At 48.3% G+C, this 26,328-nt stretch overlaps 9 protein-coding genes across 9 annotated transcripts; 6 read left to right on the forward strand and 3 right to left on the reverse strand.

Annotated features, from left to right (window-relative positions):
* Positions 1-5: 5 nt before the first annotated feature.
* BZA70DRAFT_285212 (ADP-ribosylation factor family-domain-containing protein) lies at positions 6-965 on the forward strand. Its single transcript, XM_064913693.1, has 4 exons — positions 6-181; positions 246-289; positions 345-429; positions 490-965. Exons 1-4 carry the CDS (start codon positions 133-135, stop codon positions 906-908), a joined length of 597 nt encoding a protein of 198 aa, XP_064765898.1. The 5' UTR covers positions 6-132; the 3' UTR covers positions 909-965.
* Positions 966-1,543: 578 nt separating this feature from the next.
* On the reverse strand, positions 1,544-2,994 carry BZA70DRAFT_96168 (nucleotide-diphospho-sugar transferase). The gene is made up of 3 exons (XM_064915568.1): positions 2,452-2,994; positions 2,183-2,338; positions 1,544-2,126 (listed from the first exon to the last, which is right to left on the reverse strand). Exons 1-3 carry the CDS (start codon positions 2,749-2,751, stop codon positions 1,638-1,640), a joined length of 945 nt encoding a protein of 314 aa, XP_064765899.1. The 5' UTR covers positions 2,752-2,994; the 3' UTR covers positions 1,544-1,637.
* A 598-nt stretch (positions 2,995-3,592) lies between these two features.
* Positions 3,593-5,999, forward strand: BZA70DRAFT_96227 (phosphate-repressible phosphate permease). Its single transcript, XM_064915569.1, has 2 exons — positions 3,593-4,024; positions 4,082-5,999. The coding sequence occupies exons 1-2, from the start codon at positions 3,802-3,804 to the stop codon at positions 5,632-5,634; spliced, it is 1,776 nt and encodes a 591-aa protein (XP_064765900.1). The 5' UTR covers positions 3,593-3,801; the 3' UTR covers positions 5,635-5,999.
* Positions 6,000-9,776, forward strand: BZA70DRAFT_96228 (uncharacterized protein). The gene is made up of 4 exons (XM_064915570.1): positions 6,000-6,459; positions 6,529-6,556; positions 6,615-6,712; positions 6,771-9,776. The coding sequence occupies exons 1-4, from the start codon at positions 6,365-6,367 to the stop codon at positions 9,445-9,447; spliced, it is 2,898 nt and encodes a 965-aa protein (XP_064765901.1). The 5' UTR covers positions 6,000-6,364; the 3' UTR covers positions 9,448-9,776.
* A 1-nt stretch (position 9,777) lies between these two features.
* BZA70DRAFT_96247 (serine/threonine kinase 16) lies at positions 9,778-12,041 on the reverse strand. The gene is made up of 3 exons (XM_064915571.1): positions 11,642-12,041; positions 11,447-11,583; positions 9,778-11,388 (listed from the first exon to the last, which is right to left on the reverse strand). Exons 1-3 carry the CDS (start codon positions 11,691-11,693, stop codon positions 9,907-9,909), a joined length of 1,671 nt encoding a protein of 556 aa, XP_064765902.1. The 5' UTR covers positions 11,694-12,041; the 3' UTR covers positions 9,778-9,906.
* A 641-nt stretch (positions 12,042-12,682) lies between these two features.
* BZA70DRAFT_96305 (OPT oligopeptide transporter protein-domain-containing protein) lies at positions 12,683-15,752 on the reverse strand. Its single transcript, XM_064915572.1, has 4 exons — positions 15,644-15,752; positions 14,840-15,578; positions 13,192-14,755; positions 12,683-13,118 (listed from the first exon to the last, which is right to left on the reverse strand). Exons 2-4 carry the CDS (start codon positions 15,570-15,572, stop codon positions 12,809-12,811), a joined length of 2,607 nt encoding a protein of 868 aa, XP_064765903.1. The 5' UTR covers positions 15,573-15,578; positions 15,644-15,752; the 3' UTR covers positions 12,683-12,808.
* A 2,579-nt stretch (positions 15,753-18,331) lies between these two features.
* BZA70DRAFT_269803 (uncharacterized protein) lies at positions 18,332-21,752 on the forward strand (the record flags this gene model as incomplete). Its single annotated transcript, XM_064911237.1, has 6 exons — positions 18,332-19,315; positions 19,463-19,693; positions 19,715-19,780; positions 19,841-21,118; positions 21,175-21,297; positions 21,354-21,752. 6 exons carry the CDS (start codon positions 18,332-18,334, stop codon positions 21,750-21,752), a joined length of 3,081 nt encoding a protein of 1,026 aa, XP_064765904.1.
* A 3,064-nt stretch (positions 21,753-24,816) lies between these two features.
* BZA70DRAFT_285237 (uncharacterized protein) lies at positions 24,817-25,462 on the forward strand. Its single transcript, XM_064913694.1, has 2 exons — positions 24,817-24,946; positions 25,030-25,462. The coding sequence occupies exon 2, from the start codon at positions 25,063-25,065 to the stop codon at positions 25,246-25,248; it is 186 nt and encodes a 61-aa protein (XP_064765905.1). The 5' UTR covers positions 24,817-24,946; positions 25,030-25,062; the 3' UTR covers positions 25,249-25,462.
* Positions 25,463-25,511: 49 nt separating this feature from the next.
* On the forward strand, positions 25,512-25,917 carry BZA70DRAFT_285238 (uncharacterized protein). The gene has a single exon (XM_064913695.1). The coding sequence runs from the start codon at positions 25,715-25,717 to the stop codon at positions 25,895-25,897; it is 183 nt and encodes a 60-aa protein (XP_064765906.1). The 5' UTR covers positions 25,512-25,714; the 3' UTR covers positions 25,898-25,917.
* The last annotated feature ends 411 nt before the right edge of the window (positions 25,918-26,328 follow it).

Genomic DNA, 26,328 nt, shown 5'->3' on the forward strand with positions numbered 1-26,328 from the left:
GAATCGAAAAAAAATCGAGGAATAAAAAATAAATTCGCTAAGAAAGTTCAAAGGTGCGGCTTTGGCTGGGTCATTAGTGGATTGATTTGGCTGCACCATTTCTCCTTTGCTCATCATCAACAGCTTCACGAGATGTATCATCTGGCGAAGGGAATATACTACGAGCTGACAAGGAAAGAGGGTGAGTGGGATTGTCTACTGATAGCTGTATTTACCTGTTTGGAGCTACCGCTGACACATTGCAGAATACTCCGTCCTGATCCTGGGCCTCGACAACGCCGGCAAGACAGTACGTAGCTGCCTCACTTGTTCTGTATCAGCCTGCTAATAATACTCCATCACAGACTCTAGTCGAGAAGCTCAAGAGTATATACAATGAAGGCCGATCAATGGCTCCAGACAGGATTGTCCCCACCGTCGGACAGAATGGTGCGCCGCCGCTGCTGCCTCCCTGCTCTTTGACATAATCATACTAACGCCTCTCTGCAGTCGGCCACATCACAATCAACCGCATGAATCTAAAACTGTGGGACGTCGGAGGCCAGGACATGCTCCGGCAGCTATGGAAAGAGTACTACGCCGACTGCCACGCCATCATCTTCGTCGTCGACTCCACAGACCGCGCGCGAATCGAAGAGTGTCGCGACACCCTACAAACCGTCGTCACGCACGAAGACACAGAGGGCATCCCTGTGCTGATGCTCGCAAATAAGCAGGATCGCGATGACAGTCTTGAGGTCGAGGATATCAAAGAAATCTTCAACAAAATCGCAGAAAGCCTCGGCGCGAGAGATAGTAGAGTGCTGCCGATATCTGCGTTGAAGGGTACAGGCGTCACGGAGGCCGCAGACTGGCTCACGACTAGATTAATGAGGAATAAGCAATATCGGCCGCCAGACAAGCGGTGATTGCGTTTTACTTAGTAGGAGTCAATGTATACAGCATAGTCAATAAGTAATATCAATTTTTGTTACAACAGTTCGAACCAGCATAGCACAGATAAAAGACAAAAAAGCATCAAAAGACAAAAGCTATGAAGGATCAATAATATTACAAAACGAACGACTATAGGAATATCACAAGAAGTGACGGGTTCGCATCGGCTCGTAAAACATGAAGATTGCTGAGTAGAAAACAATGAAAAATAAGAATAAAAATGAGAAATAAGAAAAACGCCATTTCAAAACAACAACTGATTCTTGCGACAGCAGTCGCAATGGAAAGGCCCAAGAAGAAAAATCAGCGCGAGCAATGGAAAACAAATAATTCTATATGTACACGAAAGCAAAAGAGGACATCGAATGATAGTTGCAGAAAAAGGTAATGGCTTCAAGATACAATGGAAAGACATGAGACAGGAAAAAGCCGCAATGATAAGAAAGCAGCTTTGTCGAGTCGAGAGTTTTAGATCACAAAGGGAAACAAGGAAAAAATAGAACAAACCCCGCATAAAGAAGACATAAAGAAAAGCAGCATGAATGAAACGCCATCTTCTTGAATGAACAATTTATAAGCTTTCCAACGCAAAAGATGAAGGGCTTGCAAAACAGAGAGAAAATTGAGAAGAAAAAAGTTGAAAATAGAAATAAACGGAAACTCCTCGAATGTAAAGATGAAAGGTAAAAGTATAGAGGAGACTACTCCTGGCCGAGATACTTGTATTTCATGGCCACTCTTGGGTAGTAGATTCGTCGCATGACGAGGTAGGAGGTGAATCCAAAGACGGCGGCGATCATGAAGCCAATAATGGTGAAGAAGAGCCAGTGCAGGCCGAGGTACTTGATCCACTTGGCGTCATCCTCGTGCCAGCTTGAGCCGTGGAGGTCGTTGAAGTAGGAGGCACCGGGCTCGGCGGGCATGAGGATCCAGAGCTGCTCAGAGTCGGTGACAGCCCATCGCTTGAATTGCTTCCAGATGACGGAGAGGAAGAGAGGGCCAGTGGCGTACATGACGGTGATGTAGGGCACTCCCCACTGGAAGTCGTAGTTTTTGAGCTCGAGCATGACGCGCATGAAGAACGGGTGGTGAGGGGTGGAGCCCATGACTGAGTTTGAGATACCGGTGGGATCGGCCTTGCGAACCCAGGCAGGGTAGGTAAGAAGAGGGTCGAGACGAGAGACACAGCCCTGAGAAGTCAGATCAGCAGAGGTAAGAATAAAGAGTGAGTGTGGGGAAGACATACCTCATCTAGGTCGATATAGATGCCACCGAAATGGTTCAAGACGAAATAACGAATAGCGTCGGCGCGCATGATTGGGAACGGGTAGCTATCGAATGTTTCCAAGAACCACGGGTATTCCTGCTCGATAAAATCGCGCGAGCTGGCGTCGGTCCATAGCTAATGAGAAGGTCAGTTTTTAGAGTTCAAATTCCAGACAAAATCGCGCGCGAGGTGGTGAAGGACGAGCGACGCGCGAGGATGACAAGATAGAGAAGAAGGGAAAGACGCACTTTGTATTCAAAATCGGGGTGCAGGTCGAGGCAGGAGGCCTGGGCGGTCTTCCATTGCTCGGGGACGGTCTCGTTCTTCCAGGTCTGGTGGAGGATCTTGGGGATGAGCTGAGGGTTTGAGGTGGAGTATTTGCCGGTGGCTTTGTCGAAGGAGGGGACCTCGAAGTCGATGGCATTGTCTGTGGCGGGGTCGAAGAGGAGGACGATGTAGTCGAAGGTGATGACGATGCCGATGAAGACGATGAGGCCGAGGACGACGAGGGGGACAGCCCAGGGTTTCCTGAGGGTGTGGACGGCCATGGTGGATATGATAGATAGGATAGTAGCGAGCGGGCGGGCGGATAGGATAGGATAGAGATAGACGAGGTGAGTAGAAGAGAAAGAGAAGAATATAGAGAATAAGCAGAGCTACTGCATAAATAGTAGCAGCAACAAGAGAAGATGAAAGCGGCAAAGATATTGAACAAGAAAGAGCGAAAGGCGATGGAGAAGAGGAAGAGTCGAAACGCGTGGCAACGAGCGGCGCGCCTTCCTCGCCCTCCGAGCCCCCGGCGACCGGGCTGTGCCTCTCCTGCACCGCGCCGTTATCAGCACAAACGCCGCTAGCCCGATTCGGCGGTACAACACCCTCGCCTGGATCGGCCCAGATCGGTGTCAGCCCAACAAGATCGCTACAACACCCGCGCTGGTCTGTTAGCACACATGCACCGCATCGCCACCTCATCCGCACGTGACCTTCTTTGTCTTCTTGAGGTTGAGCCAAGGTCTGCCCAGACTTATGGCCAGACTACGGCAGACTGCCTGCGCCAATAGAGTCAGCTCGTGAATATCTTCTTGTCTTTTGTCTGCTTTCTTATTCTACTTCTACGTCTTTTACTTCACCTCTCGTCACTTGGTTCGAACGAGGGACGGCACAGCAGAGGGGTGCCTGACATACTGTCTGTCGCCTACAAGACAATGGATCACATCAACTCACAATAACTCACACTCAACTCACATACGCTCTTTCACCCGCAAATTCACTACTATCCTCGCCCAGCCTGAACTCCATCTTATATCTACTTCTCGGCATCTCCCTCACCACCTTGGCACTGTTCTCATATCCAATTACTCTCTCTTCTCTGCCACACGTGTGTCCTCTGGTTTCTTACTTCTCTTCAACTGTCTTCTCAACACATATCCAGCCAACGACGTCCTCTCTTTCATAGGCGTGCACTCGCATTCTGTCTCTGTATCCTGCCTCTGCATCCTGTACCTGATCTTTTATATATCACCCCCGCTCCTTGTTCTTCTGCTCGTTGCTCTACTCTGCTTGATATACTCGCCTGTCTCTCCTTCCTACAAACCATCATGGCTTTGCATGAATTTGACTACCTCTTCGCCATTGGCATGATATTTGCCTTCCTCGATGCTTGGAATATCGGAGCAAACGATGTCGCAAACTCTTTCGCTACCTCTGTAGCATCTCGCTCTCTTACCTACCCCCAAGCCATGGTAATCGCCGCGCTCTGCGAGTTCCTCGGTTCTGTTCTTCTCGGATCACGCGTGGCCGATACCATCCGCAACAAGATCTGTATGCTTCTTCCTCTTCTTCCTCTTCTTCTTGTATCTGAGAGCTAACATCAAAAAGTGGATGTGACTCTTTTCGAAGAAGCCCCGGCTACTCTCCTGCTTGCCATGGTGTGCGCCGTCATCGGTTCCTCGCTCTGGCTCACTCTCGCGACCCGCATCGGCGCTCCGGTCTCCACAACCCACTCGATCGTCGGCGCAATCATCGGATCCGGTATCGCCTGCTTTGGAACAGACGGGATTGTCTGGGGCTGGGACGGCTTTGGCAAGATCGTCGCCTCCTGGTTCATTGCCCCTGCCATCGCCGGCTGCTTTGCCGCCATCCTCTTCCTTATCACGAAATACGGTGTTTTGCAGAGAGGCGATAAAGCGCTCCGCAATGCATTCTATCTTCTTCCCGTTTACTACGCATTCACGGCTGCTGTTCTTTCTCTTGTCATTGTCTGGAAGGGAGCCCCCAGTCTCAATCTCGATGAGCTCTCTCCCGGAGGTATCGCCGGCGCTGTCTTGGGTACTGTGGGTGTTGTCGTCTTGCTGTATGTCTGCTTCTTCTTACCCTACATGCGCCGTCGCTTGATTAAGGACGACTGGACTATGAGATGGTATCATGTTTTTATTGGGCCTACTCTGTGGAAGCGCGGTCCCGTCCCCCCTGCTCCTCCTGGTGTGTCTGCCGTCCCAGATTTCTACAGCGGCCATGAGGCGCTGCCTGATCCGAAGGAGCAAATTGCTGCAGTAAACGACGAGAAGATTGCCTCGACAGCCATCACCAACGAGGAGTTTGATCGGGCACAAACTGAAAACAGTGGGAGCGGCAGCTCTTTCGAGGCACCTACCCCTGCAGCTGAGATCACCCCCTACCAGGATCCCACAGAGCGGTTCGTCTCTCGTCTTGCCGAATTCGAAAAGGAGGGCCGAGAAAAGAAATGGTACAATCCGCACGGTCTGCTCACGCGTATTATGTACGGACTCACCTACGGAGTCCGTCAAGATGTCATTTCCCACCAACTCTCGGGCAACGGCGGCTTCCTGGCTGGAGATGTCGCTGCTCGAAACCGTGCTGCTCCACGCTACGACAACAAGGTCGAGTACCTTTACACTTTTCTGCAAGCTCTGACGGCCGGCACTTTATCTTTTGCGCATGGCTCAAACGATGTTTCGAATGCAGTCGGCCCTCTGGCTACTATCTACATCGTCTGGTCAAAGAATATCGCCGGCTCAAAGTCGGATGTGCCGGTCTGGATTCTGGTCTACGGTGGTGCTGCTATCGTTATCGGTCTCTGGACATATGGATACAACCTCATGCGCAACCTGGGCAACAGACTTACGCTGCACTCGCCCTCTCGTGGATTCTCGATGGAGCTCGGTGCGGCAATCACGACGGTCTTTGCCACCAAGCTCTCGCTGCCCATCTCCACCACTCAGTGCATCGTGGGCGCGACCGTCTTCGTGGGCCTCTGCAACAACGACTTCCGAGCGGTCAACTTCCGCATGGTGATGTGGTGCTATCTCAGCTGGATCCTGACGGTGCCCTGCGCTGGAATCATCTCTGGCTGCATTTGCGGAATAATCATCAACGCCCCGCAATTTATGGCAAAGTACACCATGACCTGACGCATGGGCTGGAATATATAGCGCCTCTGTTGTTCTATATTTTCCCCGCTAATTCTCGCTTTATAGCCTGCTTGGTTTCTCGTTTGTTTTTTCTTTTTCACGATTAATTTCCTCTTAATAAAAATACATACACTTCATCGATCGATCCTCGGCAGAGCAGATCTACCCCTCTTCTCAGTAATCACCCTGGAGTCTGCTTATTGAGCTGGCTCTGCATTTATAATCCGGATCGTGCAATCGAGGGCAAATTTAGCCCTGGAACCGAGCTTCCGGTGTCTTTCAATCTATTTATTTTGATTGTTTTCTGTTTCACTTCCCCGGCGCGGCGCTGGTAAAACATCACGTGACTATAACAGCGGCGTATGCAGCAGACAGAAGATCCGTGATGAGCAGGCTCGGGGCAGCGCAAAAGCCTAAATTAAAGGCAGGGTCCATGTCCGCTAATGTCACCGTCGTGGCCTCCACTGTTCTGAGCACTTAGAGCTCCCTGCACGGACGCGTGAGCTACAAGAGTGTCTTTGCTGAACAAACCTGCTCAGGAACCCGCCCGGAAATGCTCTGAATACCGGCTGCTATCTGAAATGCTGCCCTGTGAACCGTCGCCTCCACCGCACAACCATCGCGCACTCCGCTCAGTCAGCACTCGTGAAGCTCAACAGATCTGATCAACCGCTCTTCTTACACCCATCTCTCCGAATCAGACGCCGTCAGCTTCCAGCCGTATCTCAACATGGCTTCTGGCGTCCCGACCGGCCGAGATACGAGCGGCAATCCTGCTATCACAAAGCCTACCCGGAAGCGAGGGAAATATGTCGCAGCTGCATGGTAACGTCGCAAATGATCTACATCGTGCTCAAAACCAGAAATACATCTGACACTGATATCCTCTTATAGCACCGAATGCAAGCGAAGAAAAGTCAAGGTATGCAAGAGTCGCCGTACGATCCGAATGCTTCCGAATGCTAATCTTCTACTCCCAGTGTAATGGCGATGCAATCTGCGCGCGCTGTACAAAGATGAACCTCGTCTGCACCTATAAACCTGATGGCCACACAGCTCAGCAAAGCAGAGGCTCAATGTAATGCTCCATCATCTCTTACTTCTCTCTTGTACCAACCTCTAACCTCCTCTGACAGAAGGCAATCAAAACACCATTCTCACTCGCCTCTCCCACCTACCAACAACACAGCCCCGCCAGCAGGACAGTCGCAACTTCTTCCTGGCGTCGCCCGGATCATGTCTCAACCGTCGCAACCCAACGAATCAATCTCCTGCGATCTCCGCCCTCCGCTCGAATCAGTCCAGTCTGGTTCCGTGCCTCCGCTCTCCTCGATCCCAATCCAATCTCTAACTCACGCCAACCATGTCGAGTTCCCACAATCCACAGCACCGCTACCCCACCCCCAACTATCGACCGGTCCTACATCCCACCCGCCGAATCCTCCGAATTCATCCTACTTTCCCGGTCCGTTCACCACAAAACAGCTACCCTTTCCTGTCGTCGATCCTCGCTCGTCCGTGAGCTCTCCATCTGAGTCGTCTGCTGCAACCCACGGCTACGGATCTCTTTCGATGCTTTCGATGGAGTCTGGAATCGAACCCGGGTCCCGCTACAGTTCTCCCGGCAGACGCTCACGTGCACTACCAAAACCGGCTCGATCTTGGGAACAAGAAAACCAAAAGGCATTCACCGGACCGATGTCGGCTGCTACACCTTTCCAGCAGGCCTCGGATCTTCTCGACAAGCGCAGAGCATCTGTGGAGGGAAAATCAGAGGAAGACGAAGAGTGGGACGACGGGCTTTCAGACTATGACCATGAAGATCAGAGCTCGTCCAAGTCTGACGACGGATCGAAACCCAGGAATAAGCACAAACGAAATTGCCGATTTTTGTATAACGAGCACGAGACTGTGAAAAACCTCATCCAAGTTTATGAATCCGAAATCAACAGCATGTCTCCGATTTTTGAAGTCAACGAGCTCGACACAAAATACGAGCAGTTCAGACAGTACTTCTTTGAGCACCATGAAGAGTTTCCGGACGACCGGGACGTATCTGTCATCAAGCTTGTGGTCGCGACGGCCACCGGAGTTACCGAGAAAAACATCAAGGAAGGACGCAGACTATATCAAGAGGTTCTATCAATGACAGAGTGGCGTATTGTCGCCGGCACAGCTGACGTCTACACTCTGATCTCTTTATGGCTTATCCACAACTACCAATTCCATTCAGGCCTCGAGTCCCTGGCCTATCGAACTATCTGCTTCTCGGCGGTTTTGGCGGTTGAGTTGGGACTCCACCAGTCGAGTAAGATGAAGCAGATCTTCCCAGATCCTCGACAACGCGAGAGATGCTGCGCTCTGTTTTGGTGTATCTATGTCGTTGAGCGTCGTCTGTCGTTTAGTACCGGCCGTCCACATGTATTGCACGAGGACGATATCGACCAGAAACTACCCATGGCGTTTGAGAACGAGCCGGGTATATCAGACGACAAGTTGGTGCGATCATTGTACTTAAACGCGATGGTTGCCTACACTCAAGTCGCAGGACGCGTCTGGCGCGCTTCTTCCTCATTCAAGCCTCCCGAGCGTTGCGACATCAACACTGAAGAAATCGACTACATCGAGTTCCTAATCTCGAAATGGTACAATGGCCTGCCTCGTCAGCTGCGCTTGTCTCGTCCGTCAGATCCTGCTTACCTGCCACCACCTATGCTGTCAAGGAAGCTACAAACCATTCTGTACCTGCGATCCAACCTGATGTTTCTGCACCTCTACCGTCCTGTCCTGTTTTCAAATCGCACGATTGCCAAACACATGCAGTACGCTTTCCGGGCTGTCGAAATCGCGCTGGACTCGATCCGAGAGCTGTATCGACTGCATTTCGAGTCTGATCTCTACTCAAAGTGCCAGATCCATTACAATTACTTTTTGTTGACCGCCTTGGGTGTATTGTTCACCGCAATCATCCATGCGCCAAACGTCTTTGCCGCCCATTGCAAGCGGGAGTTCAACATGGCCCTCGATCTCATCAAGCTCTTTTCTAAAGTCTCTAGTGTCGGCAAAAGACTTTGGGCTACGGTGAAAAAGCTGCGCTCGGTCTCGGCGGCGATTGCAAAGACCCCGGCAGTACCTCTCGAGAACCACAGTGCTGTTTCCGTGGCGCAGGATCCGACTCAGAGACGACCTGAATATCACGGCGATCGAAATATCACATCTCAACCGGTCAACAATGAACCAGTGCCGAACATTGCGGTTCCTCAACACATTCATCCTTCTCCAGCCCAACCGGTCGACAGTCCCCATCGATCTGTGAGTGTCTCGGCGACGTCCACCCCCGTCAACTACAACGTGAACCCGATCGGCAACGGCGATGATTACATGCACCCCAGAAACGAAAACCGTGCCTCTGTCGAGAACTCATCCAACTCGTCGATCGACGGCCAAAATCTTTCCTCAGAGGTGTCGGACTTGTTCTTCATGGTCACCGGCAACATCCAAGGAAATGGCTACACTCCCGTCCCTCCTGCTCCAATGCAACAATACAATTCAGCGCCCACGTCGCAAACTTACTCCGTTCCTGTACCCGCCCCGGTTGTATCTCAATCACTCAACACTTCTCACGGACCTTTACCACCTCAATACTCACCCACGCAACTCCAGCCTGGTCTGCAATATCCATTCACCGACTCGAACGCTGCTTTTACTCCGCTGGGCATGGAAGCCGCGTACGTCGCTCAAATGCTGGCGCAGGGTTCACGAACTGATAGCCATGACGATGAAGTTTTCAAGTTGATTGATAATTTGTTTTAGGTAGGATGCTATCTACCAATCAAAAAGACTCTTTTTTGGACATTTTGGTCATAAAATATGACTACACGTGGCCGTGGAGTTTTGCAGTGATGTGATTCGGTTTGTTTTTGGTGCTATTTATAATGTAATATAGGGGTATCTCCGGTTAGTTGGAGTGTACTATTAATTGTACAGATAGTTTGTCGTGATCGTGGCAGGGCGGTCTTATGTGATGTCATTGGTATCGTTAATGCACCTGGTATCAAGATATGAAAGCGCACGATCGAATGTATGAATCTCTCAGTAGCTCCTCGTTCTAAAAAATCAGGCTCTGCACGGTTAACCTTGAAGTCAACTACGGATACCGCGAGTTCCTTGACTAGTGTCACTAGACTCTACCATTACATTACTTCTTATAAAAGCGACAATTATTAATTTGATAATATCAAGGACAGAATTAGAAACAAACCCTACACAGATTCACTCGTCATTCATGAAATCGTTGAGGAACTTATTACGAGCGATAAAGCTCCGCGCGCGCTTTCCAAAGATCCACAACGGAATGGTACTCAAGCACGACAATACAAACAGCATGCCCAAGATACAAAACACCTTAAGAGCGCCATCTTTCTCCAGCCAGTCGTTGACAAAGTAGGTCAAGCCGAAGGTAAGTACGTTGCGTAGATTGATAGCGACAAACGCTTCCTCAGAGAGTTTCGGATGTGAATCCATCACGTAGCCAAAAACGCAACCGGACGCAACAGCCATGCTCATATTGGCGAGGCCGTAAGTGAAGACAGGGCCCATCCAGTGTGTCTGGTAGTGTACGCAAGCGCCGAATCCGAAAAACCCGCAAGCTCCCAAAATCATCACAGGGATGATCAAGACCAGGCGGAACTCCGACTCATAGATACCCTTGTTCTTTTTAGCCAAGTAGACGCACAAGTAATCGTTGAGGGGACCAGCTGCGAGCTCTCCGATAATGACCAGAACGAAAGGCGAGATTCCAATAAGACCAGTCTGGCTGACAGAGAAGTTATAGGGTGGGGCGGTGAAGATGGACGCATTGACAACGCTGAAGACAACAATCCAGGTGGTCGTAGTACCGATGACCAAGAAAGCCCAGAAGACGGCAGGGTAGAAGAAGACAATCAGAGTACGGCAGATGATTCTCCAGAGAGGAGCAGCTGAGTAGCGACCAGTGTAGACGGCAAGAGAAGCAGTAAAGCTTTTCTTCGGGTCATCGGAACCCCAATGCACAGGGTGGACAGCCTCGCGCTCCGCGTCAAACTCCGCATCCTCTTTATCAGAGGTAGCATGGGTGTCTTCAATCTGCAGAGCCTCCTTCTTTTCCTCAAGGTTGAGCTGATCCGGAATAATGTCCAAAGGTGGGCGGATAAATGTTGTTTCGGGCACAAAAAAGAACACGAAAAACATGAGTACACCGAAAAATATAGCACAGAACCAGAAAGTCCACTTCCAGTGCATATTTTGAATAATGTAACCAGCGACAAGACCTCCACCTGAAATACCGCAGAGTAGGAAAAGATTCCACACTGCGACGCGGGTCGCCTTCTCGTGGACAAAGTACATGTCATTGAGAGTACACTGCACTAGAACTTCATAAGGAGCCATCCCAAATCCAGCATAAATTCTGCTGCCCAAAAGAGAGTTGAAGCTAGTAGAGGCTCCTCCCCAGATACAGCTCGTAAACATCAAGGTGATGGCGAAGATGTACATTGGACGCTTTCCATAGGCCTTTGCAAGAGGGTTGATGATGACGAGAGCGAGTCCGATAGTGAGCGTGAGCCACGAAGTAGTTTGCGACATGGAATTGACGGAGATTCCGAAATCTTCGGCAATAACGACGAATCCAGGCGAGAGCATAGGTCCGTAAGCTCCAACAACGGCGGCAGAGAAACCCACGATCAAAAGGATGCACTCCTTTTTCCATTGCGGCCACTGAAGATGGTTTTAGAATTTGTTTCTGTATCAGACCTCAAATCAAATGACAACTTACGTTGAGCGGATCGTTTGGGGAATCAGACGGCTGAGGCACTAGGACGACGTGAGAGAATCTTCCCTTGCCATGCTTGAGCAAGCTAGGTGGTAGATGGGCGTAGATCGTCGCGGCATCCTCCTGATCATTGAGGTTGGCTATGCACATACAGTTAGACCAAGCAACTAGATCATATTGAGCAGCAGCAATACATACCAGTTCCTGGAACAATGTCCAAATGGTTGTCTTCGAGGATTCCGAACGGCATGTTGCTCCTTATGTTTGAAACAGATAAGCTGATGAGCAATCAACAAAGGCATGCCAACCCTGGCGGACATGCCATGCCTTTATAAAAAGCTTTCCATAGACATCATCAGCCGTCTCTCCAAACAATTCAGTCTTGGATTGATGCGGGGAAGCAAGCTCATCGGAAAGAAGAAAGTGGGTAAGATCAGAATTTGGACGCCAAACGAGGGCCACAAAAGAAGGGCTGGTACGGAAATACTGTTGTGCCGTCAAAGCGCCAAGTAGGGTTTGGCAGAAGCGTGTTAATAGCCAAACAATAGAAGCCAGAACCACATAAAACTGTCGCCATCCAGCCAGTAGGTGTTCATCCATTATGACCACTGGAATCTTTGTTTTATCGTTCGCGAAGGCTATATATGCAATCCACGTTATTCTGAATAAACCCATGGTGTCAGGGTCGATGGACTAAAAGGCAAAACTTCAGAGTTACTCTCATCCAAAGATCACGCCCGATACTTTGGTCTTCAGTTCAGTTGAGTTGTGGAGACCAGGTCACGCTCAGGGTCTCGTCTGCAAAGGCAGGCACCGATAGTTCGCTCACGATGATCTTTATGTGGGTCAATTCCGATCGCCGTTTCAGTCGTCGTCGTTGTCGTCGTGGCTATCATCATGCAGATATAATAAAATATAGGAAAAAATTAAAGAAAGACAGGATCAAATGGACGAAATGTGTTTGAGTGACGGTGATCGAGCGGCTCCCAGGGAAACGCGGGGTAAACAATGCGGGGTACGGCTAATCATTCAAGACCTACACAAACTCGTGTCAGCTGTCAAACCGCATTGTTCCCGACTCGCGTCCAATCGCTTATATAACATCTCGATATAAGTTTCATCAACGCTATCCATCGTCGTTTGACTTGACTGTTTTGAGTATATTGACACTGTACCGCAGGTCTCGTAATTATCATGTCTTTAGTGATTATATTGCGCTTCTAACAATTTAAAGCCTCCACCCGCCGCATTCACTTCATCATCCACTCTGCACACACAGATCTCAACTAGTCCATAACCATCCAGAGCATGCCACATCTTGCATGTAATCATCCCTCTGTATTATAACCCTTCAGCAACAAAAACCTACTGCCACGATCCGGGAGGAAGACCAAACCATCCCTGCTCCGGCAAATCCATCAAAGGAACAGAACCGTCTCCGTCAATGCCTGCATCTTGGACGGTATTTCCCCACCATTCGAGCTTCACAGGGTGAAGCTGTAGCGCGAGAAAGATCAAAATAGAACCGAAAGCTACACCAGCAGCCATACCTGAAGATATGATGTAGTTGTACTTTGACCACCAAGCCAGATAGCGCGTTTTGGCGTACCACATAAAAGCAGTAGACGCGTAGAAACCCGGAAGATAGTAAGATAGGTTGTAGGTAGATCCATATCTGATACAACGTTAGTCAGCAGTGAAGTAGCAGTACAAAGGATGACATAGCCTTCGAATATGAAAAAACTCACCGTAGAAGTCCGCCCATGAAGAGGACAGGATGGAAGAATCTGAGATATCGCAAAAAACGCTTGCGTATCAAAAACACTGGCGGTGCCATACACGCACCGATAAGAAAAGCCCATTTGAACATCGGGTAAAGCTCCCCAAATGTTCTAGCGGGGCCAATAACGCCCATCAAAAGGGAGTCGGCATAAAGAGTGTGTGCAAACGTACAGACGAACTTTGATTTGTTCTGAAAGCTGCAAAAGTCTTCCATGCCGACCAGAATCTCAACCACACCAGATGTCACAAAGATCATGATCAAAGTGCCAATGAACTGACCTCGGAAGACAGCACGCGGAGGAATTTTAGCATAGTGTGCCATCTTCAGATCCCCAACAACTAACTCCGATTGCTCATCTACACCAAACGCAAAAGTACGGGTGTAAATACAAGCGAGTCCGTTTCCAGGTTGTAGATATCCTCCAAGAATGGTTCCCAAATTATTGATAGACATGAAGTATCCGGTAGTAGAGTAAAGAACAATGAACGGAATAAGTAGGCCAACAGCTACTACAACCGCAACGACAACAACATAAACCGGGGTCTGTGTGGGGAACGCCGGCGCTCCTACCGCTGCAATACCAACCCCGATTGAAGCAATTAGCAACGCCAGATACCACCAGTCAGGAACTTCCTTATAGTTTCTCATATGCGTGGACATGGGATCAGAGTATCGGTCGTAGTTTGATCCAGTTCGATATCTCAGTCCATGATAGAAACCTTTGAGGGCCTCAACCATAGTATGCCACTCACTGGCAAAGACATACACAAACGCAAATGTGTATATAGTATAAGCAGTAGCTTGATACATGTTCTGGCCCGCAGAGATGTAAGGAGGCGAGTAGTCCCTGTATGCGGTAACGTTGAATTGCTGGTCAACAGTCAAAATCCGTGACGTGTTGTAAGAGTTTCCAAATCGGTCGTAAACGGTGCTTGTATTCGGCGGAAGATATGCCGAGTACTTGTAATTGGTGTAGTAACAGATGAGTACAATCAAGCCTCCTAGCACGGAGCCAAAAAATGGGTTTGCTGTCGAAAAGAAAGGGACAACAAGAGGCCTGGAATAATTGACGACAGACCAGTCAAATGTCGGAATAGGATTGAAACCAACGCCAATCAAGGAGCCTGTGACGTAGGCTAGATTCTTGTTGTTTGGAGCAATCCAAGTCATCCAATTAAAAGTGCTCAATGCCTTGAAGAGAAAGTCCGGGAGAAACAGATATACCAGCGAGCACAAGAGCAAGATATAGAATAATCTGTACTTGCTGATAGTCCAACCGTTGATATTCCTTTTGGTTTCCGGAATCAGAAGTGTCCTATTAAGCTGCAACACAGGGAGGACAGTAGGCCAAACAGCCTTTGTTGGATAGATTGCCCATCGTCTCAAGCAACCACTCATCCCAAATCCAAAAAACTGAACAGCCAATCCCATAAGAACCGAGTACGAGTAGTTCATCCAAGACTGATTGTAGAACATTTCGAGACGCATAGTGGGCATGTAGCTGTTGAAGATACTCGCAGTGGCGGCACCTAGATAAGCAGTGATTAGTATAAGTGTAACAACACACCCAAAAATACATCTAGGTCTGAAGATGAAGCGACAAAGAGACTCACAGTTGACGATAATACTGCAGAATACCTGCTCCTTGAAAGACCAAGGTCCGGGATTTAGATCGACTTTATATCTTCCGAATCCGATCTTCTTCTTCGGTAGCACATACTGCATGAAACGGCCACACGGAAAGATCAAAATCTGGATAACCTGCGACGAGAGAGAAATTGATGGACGACGATAGGTCATGATCTGATTGACAAAGGCACCAATGACGACCCAGACCATGGCGACCAGATAAACTCGGAAGGTCTCCACAGGAATCGTAGGATCATCAAGAGGGCCAACAACAGATCGTACTTCCGGGTAAGGAGAGTAGTATTTGATCATGCTAGCCTCCAGGCGGATGTCAAGATCATACACAACCTCGCCCTCATCATAAGCCTCAACACCCTGTACCAGACGTTGAATCTTGGCCATGGTCGCTGCTGGAAAGTTGATATCATTCGAGTGGTAGTCGATCGCAGCTGCAAGAACCTCCAAAGCCTCAGCAGGATCCATACTCTGCAACTTTTCAATGACGAAGTCCGCGTCCTCAGAGAGCAAATCGTCCATATCACCAGAGCTTTTGATACGTTCAATGATATGCTCATAGCTATGAATCATAAGACCCTCGGTTTCCGTAACAACGACATCGACTTTCTTCTCTCGAATGTCGTCGTATAGTCCATGGTCAGGCAGAAACTCTGTGGTCACTACGACACCAGAGGTATCTTCCTTCTCAGTCAAAGTCATCAATTGCTGTAAGTCCAATGTTAGTTAATCATATCTTTCAATTAACATCAAAATCAGATGGTCAGACAAACATCGAATAAGTATCACAAATGCTGAACAAAAGTAAAGAACTGAGTATACCAGCTTGTGTAGCACAGTAAATATTAGGTGCGCCAGCTGAATATGCGACAGCATCATGTTCTGCCGGGGTAGCTGGGTGATATATATGCGTTGTAGCACCTCCAGAATCGCTTTGTTGGTGGCCGACCCGCCACTGTGGGTCTACATGTTAGCTCCACTGGATGATGAATAGCGGTTCAAATATCATGTGCTCCGCTGAAACCGAGATACCGGGATACGGCTGCGGTAGCGTCCGTTATCGGTGCGGCCGATTGATATGGAGGGAGCATAATCTGAACGAACTCCGTACGAGCGGGCGTTTGGTAAAATTTAGAGTTTCTCATGCACGCGGCTTGTTTTCGTACCCCTGATTTTCCGGGGTAAGCTTTCTTTGCCCTCGGCTCTGCGATGCTTATAAGCTTATTCCCGCGCGGAGTTCTGCAATTTGTCCGCTTCATATGCAGTGATATTCGAGGTCATCACGGCTTTTGACGTTGTAATATGATGTTTGCATTGTGGTCAGCCGGTCGGGGATGTTACTAGGCCTGAGGTGATGTCGAAGACCGGCTTTGCTTCCGCAGTCCAATGGAGCCAACAGCGCCAGCGCGGTGCAATGATTTGAACCTGCATCTACGAGCAAAACTTGTTGGACCTAAGACCAACGCTCGCCAAGATCTCTTGGCTAAGCTTGAATGTATCTCAGTATTGAGTCAAATATTAAATCACAAATATGATGATGATCATGAAGATACCGCAACGCCCGTATTCGATTTCTCCAAACTCATGCTCAATAAGGCGCAATAAGGCGCAATCAATGAAGCTATCGAGCCTAATGATGAAGTGGAGAAGCGGCTAGTCATTTCAGCTGCTCAAAACCTCAATCTCAAGACAGAATGTGCAGACAGCGAGCCAAAACTCCAGTAAAATCTTTAGTCCAAAGTCTTGTCTAAGGAAATTGGAAAATGACGACATCTGTGCTATGATGAGATAAGGCCACAAGTGAAGAACGAGCACACAATCGAATTCTATACCGACGATACATGCACCCTCATTTTGAATCATTGCTTTGAGAGTGCGTCAGAGATAAACGCCGTTGCTTGAGATGATCGTTGACGAGGAGAGCGGTCTATTTATTGGTTTAGTAGTAGTAATAATCAGAATTCTATATGGATGATGCTATTAGCTCAGATTGTCCTGGCAGGGGGATTCTCAGAAATAAGCCTTTCTCAACGTTAGCCAGTGACCGCTAAAAGAGATGCGTCGGTTCCACGATTTTTGCACCGCAATTGCGGCACCTTGTCGTCGTAGTGGCACCAGTTCTTCGGTATATATTCGATCTTACTATGAATAACTCCGTAGCTCAATGGTAATATTAGTAATAGCAGTAGTAGCAGTAGTAGTAGGATAGCCGAAGCAAACACCGTTAGGTTCGATAACCTGGTAGAATGAATGAATTTTTGGGAGGGCAGCCGCAGGCTGCGGTGCGGGCCTGTCGGAATTTACTCCGGACTGGCGAAGTAATCGCGCACAGGGCCGCAACTCTAGGGCACGCATTTAAGGAATAGTTTGTCTAGGGTTCTAAAAAAACACAATCTGCAGTCGTGCATTTGATCTCTTGATGATTTTGCCTTGCCGATCCTAACGCTCAAGGGTATGGTATGTATGTATTGTATGATATTAGTAGTAGTAGTAGTAGTACAGGTAGTAGTAGGTAGTCTAGCCTGAACGGCTCTTAACATCTATCCAGTAGCCTCTGTTCCACCACACCTCGACCGAGCAGCACTGGATCGAACATCTTCTACCTTCTCGAAACTTAAGACTTATGATTGATGCAAAGCATCGTTATCCATAAGCCATTACTACCACTAGTAGTAGTAGTAGTAGTAGTAGTAGTAGTAGAGTAGGTAGTAGGTGTATGAAGACCTATGTTCGGTTCTTGTTCACTCGTACTCGTCCGGGCCGTTAATATTTCTGATCTGCTCGCTTGCATGTTCGTTAGGCAGGTAGTGGTAGGTGGTAGTAGAGGGTAGTGGTAGGTAGTAGTAGTAGTAGTAGTAGTAGTAGGGTTTTGTGTAACTCTCTCTGTCTGTTCTATATAAATAAATAGTAGTGACCTCCACTGATTCCCGCACTGCCACTGCAGATGCACAAACCCAACCACACGTGATCGAAGAACGGCTCCTGCGACAAACAAATGAGCCGCACACTCGCTTCTGAGAGTCCTCGGGGACTATCAATCGCGATTGAACACATAAACTGCATTCTTCTGTCTTCCTGGACTTCTGTGAATAAAAATAATAAAGTAATAGACTAATATATAAAAGAGCTACCTAACAAACCTAAAAAAAATCAGAAAATGAAGCGTGGGATCAGAGATCATGGGATAAACAACAGCATTCGCTCATTGCGAATCGGCCTGGGAGACACATTATTAGCCCTCGTCCACCCATCGCCTCTCTTCCTCTCCTCTCCTCACCGCCGTACAGTGTCTTCCCTTCACCGTTTGCTCCAAACCTTGAAGTCTAGCTCTACTGCAATCCAACTTACAAACAACCTTCCAAGCTTCCCTTTGCCTCTCATCGCCGCCCCCTCGTTTTACCTATACAGATTATTGAAAGAGCGGTTCCCGAATCCGAGTATATTCTGAATAGCTGGCCACCATGAGATTCAGATTCAAGCTTACCCCCACCAACTTCAACCTTTCCTTCTCCACCGATCCCCAGGACGTCGCTGGCTCTGTGTATTTCAACGTTCTGCAAACTCCTCAACGCCTGGAGTTTCAGTTCATGCACGACAGCAACGTCTCCTTCCCCTCCTCTACAGTCCCCAACGCTGAAGTTGACTCGGACTACTACGACAGCACCTACGCCGACCACGACTTTCCTACGTCATCTTTCGAGGTACTTACCGACGACAGTATCTCCGAGGAAACCACCGGTCAACCTGACGCGTCCGAGCCCACTATCAGCAACGAATACCGTGCTAGCTACGGCAGCACCTACGTCGGCCATTCCGACAATCTTGAGACGATCGACTCTACTCGGCCGATTACTCAAGCCGAAGCCGAGCCTCATAATGCGACTGGCTCTGACGATCTCAGCTCCCCATCGGAGCAGTCTGCCAACGAGAACGACGACCCTGCAGAGCTTGAGCCCGCGACGCTCGCTACTGCCACGCCGCCCTCCGCTGATTTTCCCGTCAGACAGCCGTCCCCTGAGAACGGCAGCCGTGCTCTTACAGCTCGCAAGATCATCCTGGCAATGATCGGTCACCATTCATTGACTCGCGACGCGTGCCTCGGAAACGGCACGCAAGCTCTCACTCCTGGGCAGGCGGCCGGTCGTCGTATCCTGGATCTGATTCAGCCTCCCAGACTCACCCCCGGACAAGCAGCCGGTCGTCTCATTCTCGATTTGATCAAGCCCAAATCGAGCATCGATCACGGAACTCTAGACGTCGTCAAGAACCGTGGTAACGGCGTATATTCGGATCCAGCCATCGTGTCATTTCTTCGCGGCCCCGAAACAGAGTCTGAGCAGCCAGCGCGCAGCTCCTCTGCTTTGACGCAAGAGAACGATACATCCTCTGAGATACTCATCCAGAAACATAGATCCGTCCGTGCTCCTAATCGTCCATCTGCTCCCGTTCGCCGCTTCTATCGCTTCTCGAGCTTTGCGGGCATCTGCACCGAGCCTCTCGACTACTTCGCGTGCAAGGCGCCGCACAGCGCTCAGACTCACCGCGCCGCCACAGCAGAGTGACAGCCGGCTGAGATCAAAGTCCGTCACCAGCTCAAGTCTTCTGAGCGCAAGAAGAAGAACTATGGCGAGATCAAGAGCAGCATTGCCGCGACTACGACGAAGGAAGACTCTACAGCTCAGCCAGAGTTTGATTTGCTCTCTCAACTCCCGATCGATCCCGTCCAGTTGCTCGTCCAGAAGTTCGAAGCATTGCAAGCTACGGTCCCCGATCCTAAATTTCTCCACTCCAAGTTCTACCGTTCTCGTGCCTCTAGCAGATCGGTTTTGTCTGGGATCTGGTAGAACGTGGCGGACGGCCCTTCCCAAAAGGCTAGCGAGCCTATTGTGCCCGAGAAGGCCGATGAGCCGGTAAGCTTATTTTAGTCTCTCTCTTTTCCCACGCCAGAAGCGATACTGATTATCTTACAGGAACCAATCGTCGATGGACCATCTGAAGCCATCCAGGAGGATCACCTTGCTGGCTCTGCAACGGTCTCGACCGGTATGCAGCTGGTATTGCGACATGAAGCCTACCACTTGGACAGCCCTGCGCCTGTATTCCGTCGAATGGTACTTCCTGATTGGGTCCTCCTTGTTCTCCAGTCTCCGTTCAGGCCGTCCATCAGCCGCGAGCTTGCCCTATCTGTTCGAGGTCCTCTTGATCTGCTGGCGCCGCCAGAGTTGTCTGCCCTCGTGCTTTATCGCTCTTCGTCAAGACAGGCTCCGCTCGCGCTTCTTCCGGCACCCGAACCGGTATCTGACCGCCAGCTTGTGCTCTACAGACAGAGCACCTTCGAAGCCGTTTTCCTGTCTTCGCCAGAGCCGGTCCGAGACCGCGGTTTTGTGCTCTACCGAGCACTGACGGTGAAGCAAGGCTTGCTTTCCCTGCCCGCACCAGTTCATCTCTCCTTGCGATTCCGGATCGCTAACAGAGCATCCGCTCTTATTATGCACGCGCGATATGCGTGCTGCGAGATCATCGCTTTCGGATTTGTTTACTCCGTTGCCGCCCTGGCTTTTTTGGCGCACTTGGCACCCACCGTTCTACGATATACGGGTCAGACAGTCTCATTTGCTTGGGGGATTATTCTCGCTATATTCATCTCATTCCAAGGAGAGTTTCGCTATCAGCTTGAATTAAGAAAGCAGAAAAAACAGGCCGCGCTTGACTGTAGATCCCTTGTGATCTACCGGCCTCCCCCCGCTTCCTTTTCCTCTATCGTTATCTCGTATGTCACTGCGCTGGGCAGTCTTTGCGTACGTGGAGGAAGAGTTTCCAAAGCCGTCGCTATTTCCATGGTTTCCAGTCTTTCCGGTTTTGTGGATCTCAGCTTCAAAGCTGTTCTTGTGGTGATCATTATTCTGCTGGCAGGACTCGCACGCGGTCTCCAGAGATCCTTCCAGCTCGTCCGCATTGCGACTACCGCGGTGCACACTTTCATCGTCACCAACGGGTCTACCCTTTATACTCTTTGGCGGTTTGTTTGGTTGGTTTATTATTTGACTGTGAAGTACCGGTTCAACATGGGAGATAGGCAGCTCTCTGAACTTTTGGTGCTTTTGCAGGCTAATTGGCGTGTGTTTGGGCAGTTTTTTGTTATTATGGTTTCTTTTTTCCTTTTTTCTTCTATTCCATATTTTTATGATGATTCTCAGCAGAGAGAGCAGAGTCTGCAGACCGTGCAGGGTATTTTTTCAGACGAGACGGTAAGTCCTCCAGCCTACTTTTCGAAAACGAATCTCAGCTGACAAGATGACATTAGTTTGAAACGCACGACAGAGAGCTAGAGCAAGAGAAGTCTATCGCCGCGGCCGCACCCACGACCGGTGGTGCGAGCCATATCGATGCGCGACCTTCACTTACGCTGACTACAGAGCTTGCTATCGTGAGAATAAACCCCTGCTGCTGTTTTCCGTTGAATGATACTGATATCTGTGATAGTCGAGTATGAAGGACAGTAGCCCGGCTACTGAGTCTTCTTCTTTGGAGCTATCGCCCTTCTCTAGCCCGTCTCTCCCAGCCTCATCGCCAGCCTCTTCGGTGCCTTCGCCTGACACAGTCCTGGAGAAGCCCGAGCCCTTCTCTCAATACGGCACGGAGGAGGTTGTGTCCCACGACGATGAAGTGGATTATGAGATGGACTACTCCCCTGCGATCCCCGATGAGATCGAATATAGGGGGGAGGGCGATAGCTCGATTCATACGAACTGTCCCTCCGACTGGTACTTTCCCGATTACGAGCAAGTCCTTGACGGAGCCGATGGTTCGCACTATCAGATTTCTGACATGGAGCCGTGCTTGTCTATCTTTTTGGTTGACGAGTCTACCATTCCGTGGTAAAGCGGCTTCAGTGGTGGGATGAGGGTATTACTACTAATTCCACGCACATTTCATTTCAGAAGCATCCGCTTTTGGACCTTCGCATTCGCATACAACATTGCATATACCACTGCATTTGCATACAACATCGCATACAGCATCGCATACAACATCAACTTTGGACACATCACCGCATACAACATCGCATATAACACTGCATATCACTTGGACACAACATTGCATACGACATTGCATACAACACCGCACTCGCATACAACTCTGGACACAACATTGCATTCGCATACAACTTTGGACACAACATCGCATACCACTTTGGACACAACCACATCACATACCACATCGCATATCACTTTGGATACCACATCGCATACAAAACATCACATTTGCATACAACTTTGGACACATCGCATACCCCATTTCATACCCCATTGCATACGACATCGCATTCGCATAAAACACCGCATTCGCATACACCTTTGGACACATCATCGCATATCACTTTGGACACATCATCGCATACAACATCGCATACATGTTTGGCTATACTTGCATACAGCACTGCATATCATGCTACCTGAAACACTATGTGCAACGCTACACTAGTGGAGGATGATAGAAATACCAATCTACGCAACACCCCACACGACCAGGAATCTGAGGAACAAGGAGAAGATCGAGAACACATACCCGATATCGAGTCTCTTTCTACTGTCTGTCTGCCGTCGGTCTGATTTTCACCATCTGTCATGGTGCCTCGCCTCTGCTACTGCTTTACGTGCTGATTTCCCAAAGCACTGCTCTGCTTGTGGGAAATCAATCACGAATACTCTGCTGAAACCGAACTACTGCTCTAGTTCGGTATTTCTTCTCTGCTGATCATCATCATTTTTCTTCATCCTTTTTCTTCTTGGTCATAACTGTAACTGCCTACTGTTATGACTGTTACTGCCCTTTTTCTAGTTTATTACTCCTATCAAATATCAAGTATTATTATTATTATTATCATCATTCGTAGTATTAATATATCAATACGACAGAAGCTTCGTAGACGTAGTGAAGTCGTGAAGTCGCAATTAAAATCCTTCTATCCGTTTGATCGAGAAGAATTCACTCGAAATGGCTCCTCCCGTATCCACGGCCAAACTCACCGCCCCGGAGACCACCCCCATCGCATTACCGACCAGCTTGGTCCCGAACCCGCTTTGGGTGCGATCCCTGCCGCACTGGTCCTCTCCGAGTTTTCTAATGACGGGTCCCCTACTATGAATATGACGATCCGCTTCATCGAGCAGATTCAGCAGATGCAGCGCCAGCAGTAGGAGATTCTCTTGTCGAGACTGGACACGCCCTCTTCCTCGGGTTCCGTGGCTCGAGTCCCGCATATAGTACTATAGTAAGCGCAGTAAGGTCTTGAAGCGAGCGGACGCAAGATTTGGGTGGGTGGTGCAGGTGGGCAGCGTCAGTGTCAGCGTCGAGGTAGAGAAATAATACGGAACCAAAAGAGCGACGCATATCAAGCCAGAGCCAAAGAAGACCAAGGGTACAGAAACATAGTACAAAGAAAACAAAGCGGCGCAGTTAGGTATTGAAGCGGTTCAATTGATTGAAGAGCGTGCAGTTCTACGCGTTTGGCGAGTATGAGATACTCCTCTTGGGTTTGAGAGAAGAGTGGGCGCGCTTGGGCTGAATGTCGAATGAGTGGGAATGATACTGAATAGATGATAGAGAAGTACTGAGGAAGTGCTAGTGCGTCATGGGATCTACGAGGTGTTATCTACAGGAGAGGAGCGATTTGAAAAAAAAAAGGTAGACACTAGCAATCAAATGCGGTTCAGAGATGATCCCTAGTGACAACCCGTTGTAGATAATATTGATGAAAAGCAAAAACGAAACTGAAAAGACTTGGAAAAGGGTCCGACGAGGACTTGAAAAGCGTGATATACGCGCGGGAGAATCAAGCGACAGAGCCCAGTGAGTGATTCGCCTCCAGCTCTGCGCGATTAGGTGATTGTTTCTTTTTTTTGGTATTTGGCGGGATCAAAGATAACCCTATTTCACAGAAAAAAAAGAGAGGGTATTCCGAGCCAGTACATTGCAGAGGCCATCGGTTTTAACGTCCATAGGCGACCGTACAGCAGGGAAGGTGGTGGTGCAGACAGACAGGTGGGTTACTTCTTGAGGCATATACCAACATGTGGTGCGATGAGATGACTTCAGCAAGGGTATTCTGTACAATGGGTATAAGACAGAAACGGGGAGGGGTAGACCACTTCTCACATCGGATGTTGGGGTATTAGCCTGAACAGTAGTCTTTTTACACAGTATCAGAGCATGCCGGAATGCCGGAAAATCCCGTATTCCCACTTGCTTTCTATGGGACTCGCGCTTAAGGTTTGCGCCGCTTGCCTTCGATTCCCACATGGCGCAAGTGGGAATCCGGGGATTTCCACTTTCCAGCCCTTTCTGCAGATTTTTAGACTGCCTAGCGGTATTATCGACCTCTTATTATTTGCAGATTATTTTAGTTTTTGAATTAGAGTCGATTTGCGATCATTTTGTGCCGCTTGAGCGTAGAGCGCTGTTTTGGATGGGCTGCCTCTACGAGCCCCCGGGTTTGGCTTTGGCCTTGTAAGCGCCTCTACGAGCCCCCGGGTTTGGCATGTAAGCGCCTCTACGAGCCCCCGGGTTTGGCATGTAAGCGGACACACAGTATCAGAGCATGTCGGAATGCCGGAAACTCCGGTATTCCCACTTGGTGTCTATGGGACTCGCGGTTAAGACATTGCGCCGCTTGCCTTCGATTCCCACATGGCGCAAGTGGGAATCCGGGATTTGCACTTTCCAGCCCTTTCTGCAGATTTTTGAATAGTATGGCGGGTTTATTGAGCTTGGATTATACGGCAAATGTTTTTATTTTTTGAATTAGAATTGATTTGCCATGATTTTGGCCGGGTTTGTTGTATGTCGCGCTTTTTGTATGGGGTGCCTCTACGAGCCCCCGGGTTTGGCATGTAAGCGGACTTTGGTTAGTCATCCATTCAAAAATTTATCACCTGACATTAAAAGTCGAGGGGTTTGTGTGTCTGAGATCTTAAGAGAATTAAATTGATTTTCGCAAATATTATTGTAAATTACATCAGGCCTTACGTAAACACACTTTACACCATAAGAGAATTAAATTCATTTTTTACCAAAAGTCTTGGAAATTGGTTTGTAAAACAACCAATAATGCTCTGTCGACTCTGTTTTTTTGTCTTCACACGTGCTCTACTCTTAAAGTCTTGGAAATTGGTTTGTAAAACAACCAATAATGCTCTGTCGACTCTGTTTTTTTGTCTTCACACGTGCTCTACTCTTAAACTTGATCGGCCTCTTTTTCAATTTTTTTCGGCTTTGTGTAAGCCTTCGTTTTAACATATTTGTCAGCTTTGTTTTTCTCAACTTTTGTATGAGTTTTCTTTCTACTCTTTCCCTACCTGTTTATACAAGGCTTTAATGGTTACCTTCTATGCGTAAATACTACATCTAACTGGTGGTTCTAAAGCGTACTCTCCGGGTTTGAGTGTACACCTGTACTTTGTACTCTAATATATAATTGAGGATTTGACACTGTACTTTGTACCATACAAGTTCTTCTGCTTTGTACTTTGGAATTATGTTTTAACTCTTTAAACTTGTACTTTTAACTCTTTAAACTTGTACTTTTAACTTGTTCTTTGTACTTTTAACTTGTTCTTTGTACTTTTAACCTGTGCTTTTAACTTGTGTCTCTATCTTGTACTCCAAACTTGTACTTTTAACTTGTTTTTTGTGCTTTTAACTTGTGCTTGTACTTTTAAATTGTTTTTAGTGCGCTTTCAACTTGTGCTTATAACTTGTGCTTGTACTTTGTACTCTTAACTTATGCTTTTATCTTGCGCTTTTAACTTGTGCCTCAGGCCTGTACTTTTAATCTGTTTTTTATGCGTTTAACTTGTGCCTTTATCTTGTACTTCAAACTTGTACTCCAAACTTGTACTTTTAACCTGTTTTTTGTACTTTTAACTTGTGCTTTTAACTGGTGCCTGTACTTTGTGCTCTTAAATGGTGCTTTAATTATTCTGTGCTTCAAACTTGTACTTTTAACTTGTGTTTTGTGCTTTTAACTTGTGCTTTTAGCTTGTGCTCTGAACTTGTGCTCTTAGCTTGTGTTTTTGTTTTGTGTCTCAAACTTGTACTTTTAACTCGTTTCGTGTACTTTTAACTTGTTTTCTGTGCTTTTAACTTGTACTTTAGACTAGTGCTTTTAACTTGTACTTTAGACTAGTGCTTCTAACTAGTGCTTTTAACTTGTACTTGGGCTTGAAACTTGTACTTTTCACTTGTACACGTTTGTGTTTTTTTAAGCGCTTTTGGCGTTGGAAGCAAGCGCTTTGGGTAAGTGTAAGGGTTAAGCTGGTAGAAAGAGCAGGGTGTAGGGTTTGTGTAGGGTTTGTGTAGGGTTTGTGTAGGGTTTGTGTAGGGTTTGTGTAGGGTTTGTGTAGGGTTTGTGTAGGGTTTGTGTAGGGTTTGTGTAGGGTTTGTGTAGGGTTTGTGT

This window comes from Myxozyma melibiosi (genome assembly GCF_037950935.1).
Source record: "Myxozyma melibiosi strain Phaff 52-87 chromosome Unknown BZA70scaffold_15, whole genome shotgun sequence".
NCBI classification, from domain to species: domain Eukaryota; kingdom Fungi; phylum Ascomycota; class Lipomycetes; order Lipomycetales; family Lipomycetaceae; genus Myxozyma; species Myxozyma melibiosi.

Coding starts and splice junctions, on each gene's coding strand:
- BZA70DRAFT_285212 (XM_064913693.1), top strand. CDS start 133: ATGTATCATCTGGCGAAGGGAATATACTACGAGCTGACAAGGAAAGAG. Junction 290..344: donor TCGACAACGCCGGCAAGACA/GTACGTAGCTGC, acceptor ACTCCATCACAG/ACTCTAGTCGAGAAGCTCAA. Junction 430..489: donor CCCCACCGTCGGACAGAATG/GTGCGCCGCCGC, acceptor GCCTCTCTGCAG/TCGGCCACATCACAATCAAC.
- BZA70DRAFT_96168 (XM_064915568.1), bottom strand. CDS start 2,751: ATGGCCGTCCACACCCTCAGGAAACCCTGGGCTGTCCCCCTCGTCGTC. Junction 2,339..2,451: donor ACCCCGATTTTGAATACAAA/GTGCGTCTTTCC, acceptor CCTTCTCATTAG/CTATGGACCGACGCCAGCTC. Junction 2,127..2,182: donor TCTATATCGACCTAGATGAG/GTATGTCTTCCC, acceptor CTGACTTCTCAG/GGCTGTGTCTCTCGTCTCGA.
- BZA70DRAFT_96227 (XM_064915569.1), top strand. CDS start 3,802: ATGGCTTTGCATGAATTTGACTACCTCTTCGCCATTGGCATGATATTT. Junction 4,025..4,081: donor TACCATCCGCAACAAGATCT/GTATGCTTCTTC, acceptor AACATCAAAAAG/TGGATGTGACTCTTTTCGAA.
- BZA70DRAFT_96228 (XM_064915570.1), top strand. CDS start 6,365: ATGGCTTCTGGCGTCCCGACCGGCCGAGATACGAGCGGCAATCCTGCT. Junction 6,460..6,528: donor AAATATGTCGCAGCTGCATG/GTAACGTCGCAA, acceptor ATCCTCTTATAG/CACCGAATGCAAGCGAAGAA. Junction 6,557..6,614: donor GCAAGCGAAGAAAAGTCAAG/GTATGCAAGAGT, acceptor TTCTACTCCCAG/TGTAATGGCGATGCAATCTG.
- BZA70DRAFT_96247 (XM_064915571.1), bottom strand. CDS start 11,693: ATGCCGTTCGGAATCCTCGAAGACAACCATTTGGACATTGTTCCAGGA. Junction 11,584..11,641: donor GGACATTGTTCCAGGAACTG/GTATGTATTGCT, acceptor GTATGTGCATAG/CCAACCTCAATGATCAGGAG. Junction 11,389..11,446: donor CCCCAAACGATCCGCTCAAC/GTAAGTTGTCAT, acceptor AACCATCTTCAG/TGGCCGCAATGGAAAAAGGA.
- BZA70DRAFT_96305 (XM_064915572.1), bottom strand. CDS start 15,572: ATGACTTTGACTGAGAAGGAAGATACCTCTGGTGTCGTAGTGACCACA. Junction 14,756..14,839: donor CTGCAGTATTATCGTCAACT/GTGAGTCTCTTT, acceptor CTGCTTATCTAG/GTGCCGCCACTGCGAGTATC. Junction 13,119..13,191: donor TTCATGGGCGGACTTCTACG/GTGAGTTTTTTC, acceptor ACGTTGTATCAG/ATATGGATCTACCTACAACC.
- BZA70DRAFT_285237 (XM_064913694.1), top strand. CDS start 25,063: ATGCTCTGTCGACTCTGTTTTTTTGTCTTCACACGTGCTCTACTCTTA.
- BZA70DRAFT_285238 (XM_064913695.1), top strand. CDS start 25,715: ATGCGTTTAACTTGTGCCTTTATCTTGTACTTCAAACTTGTACTCCAA.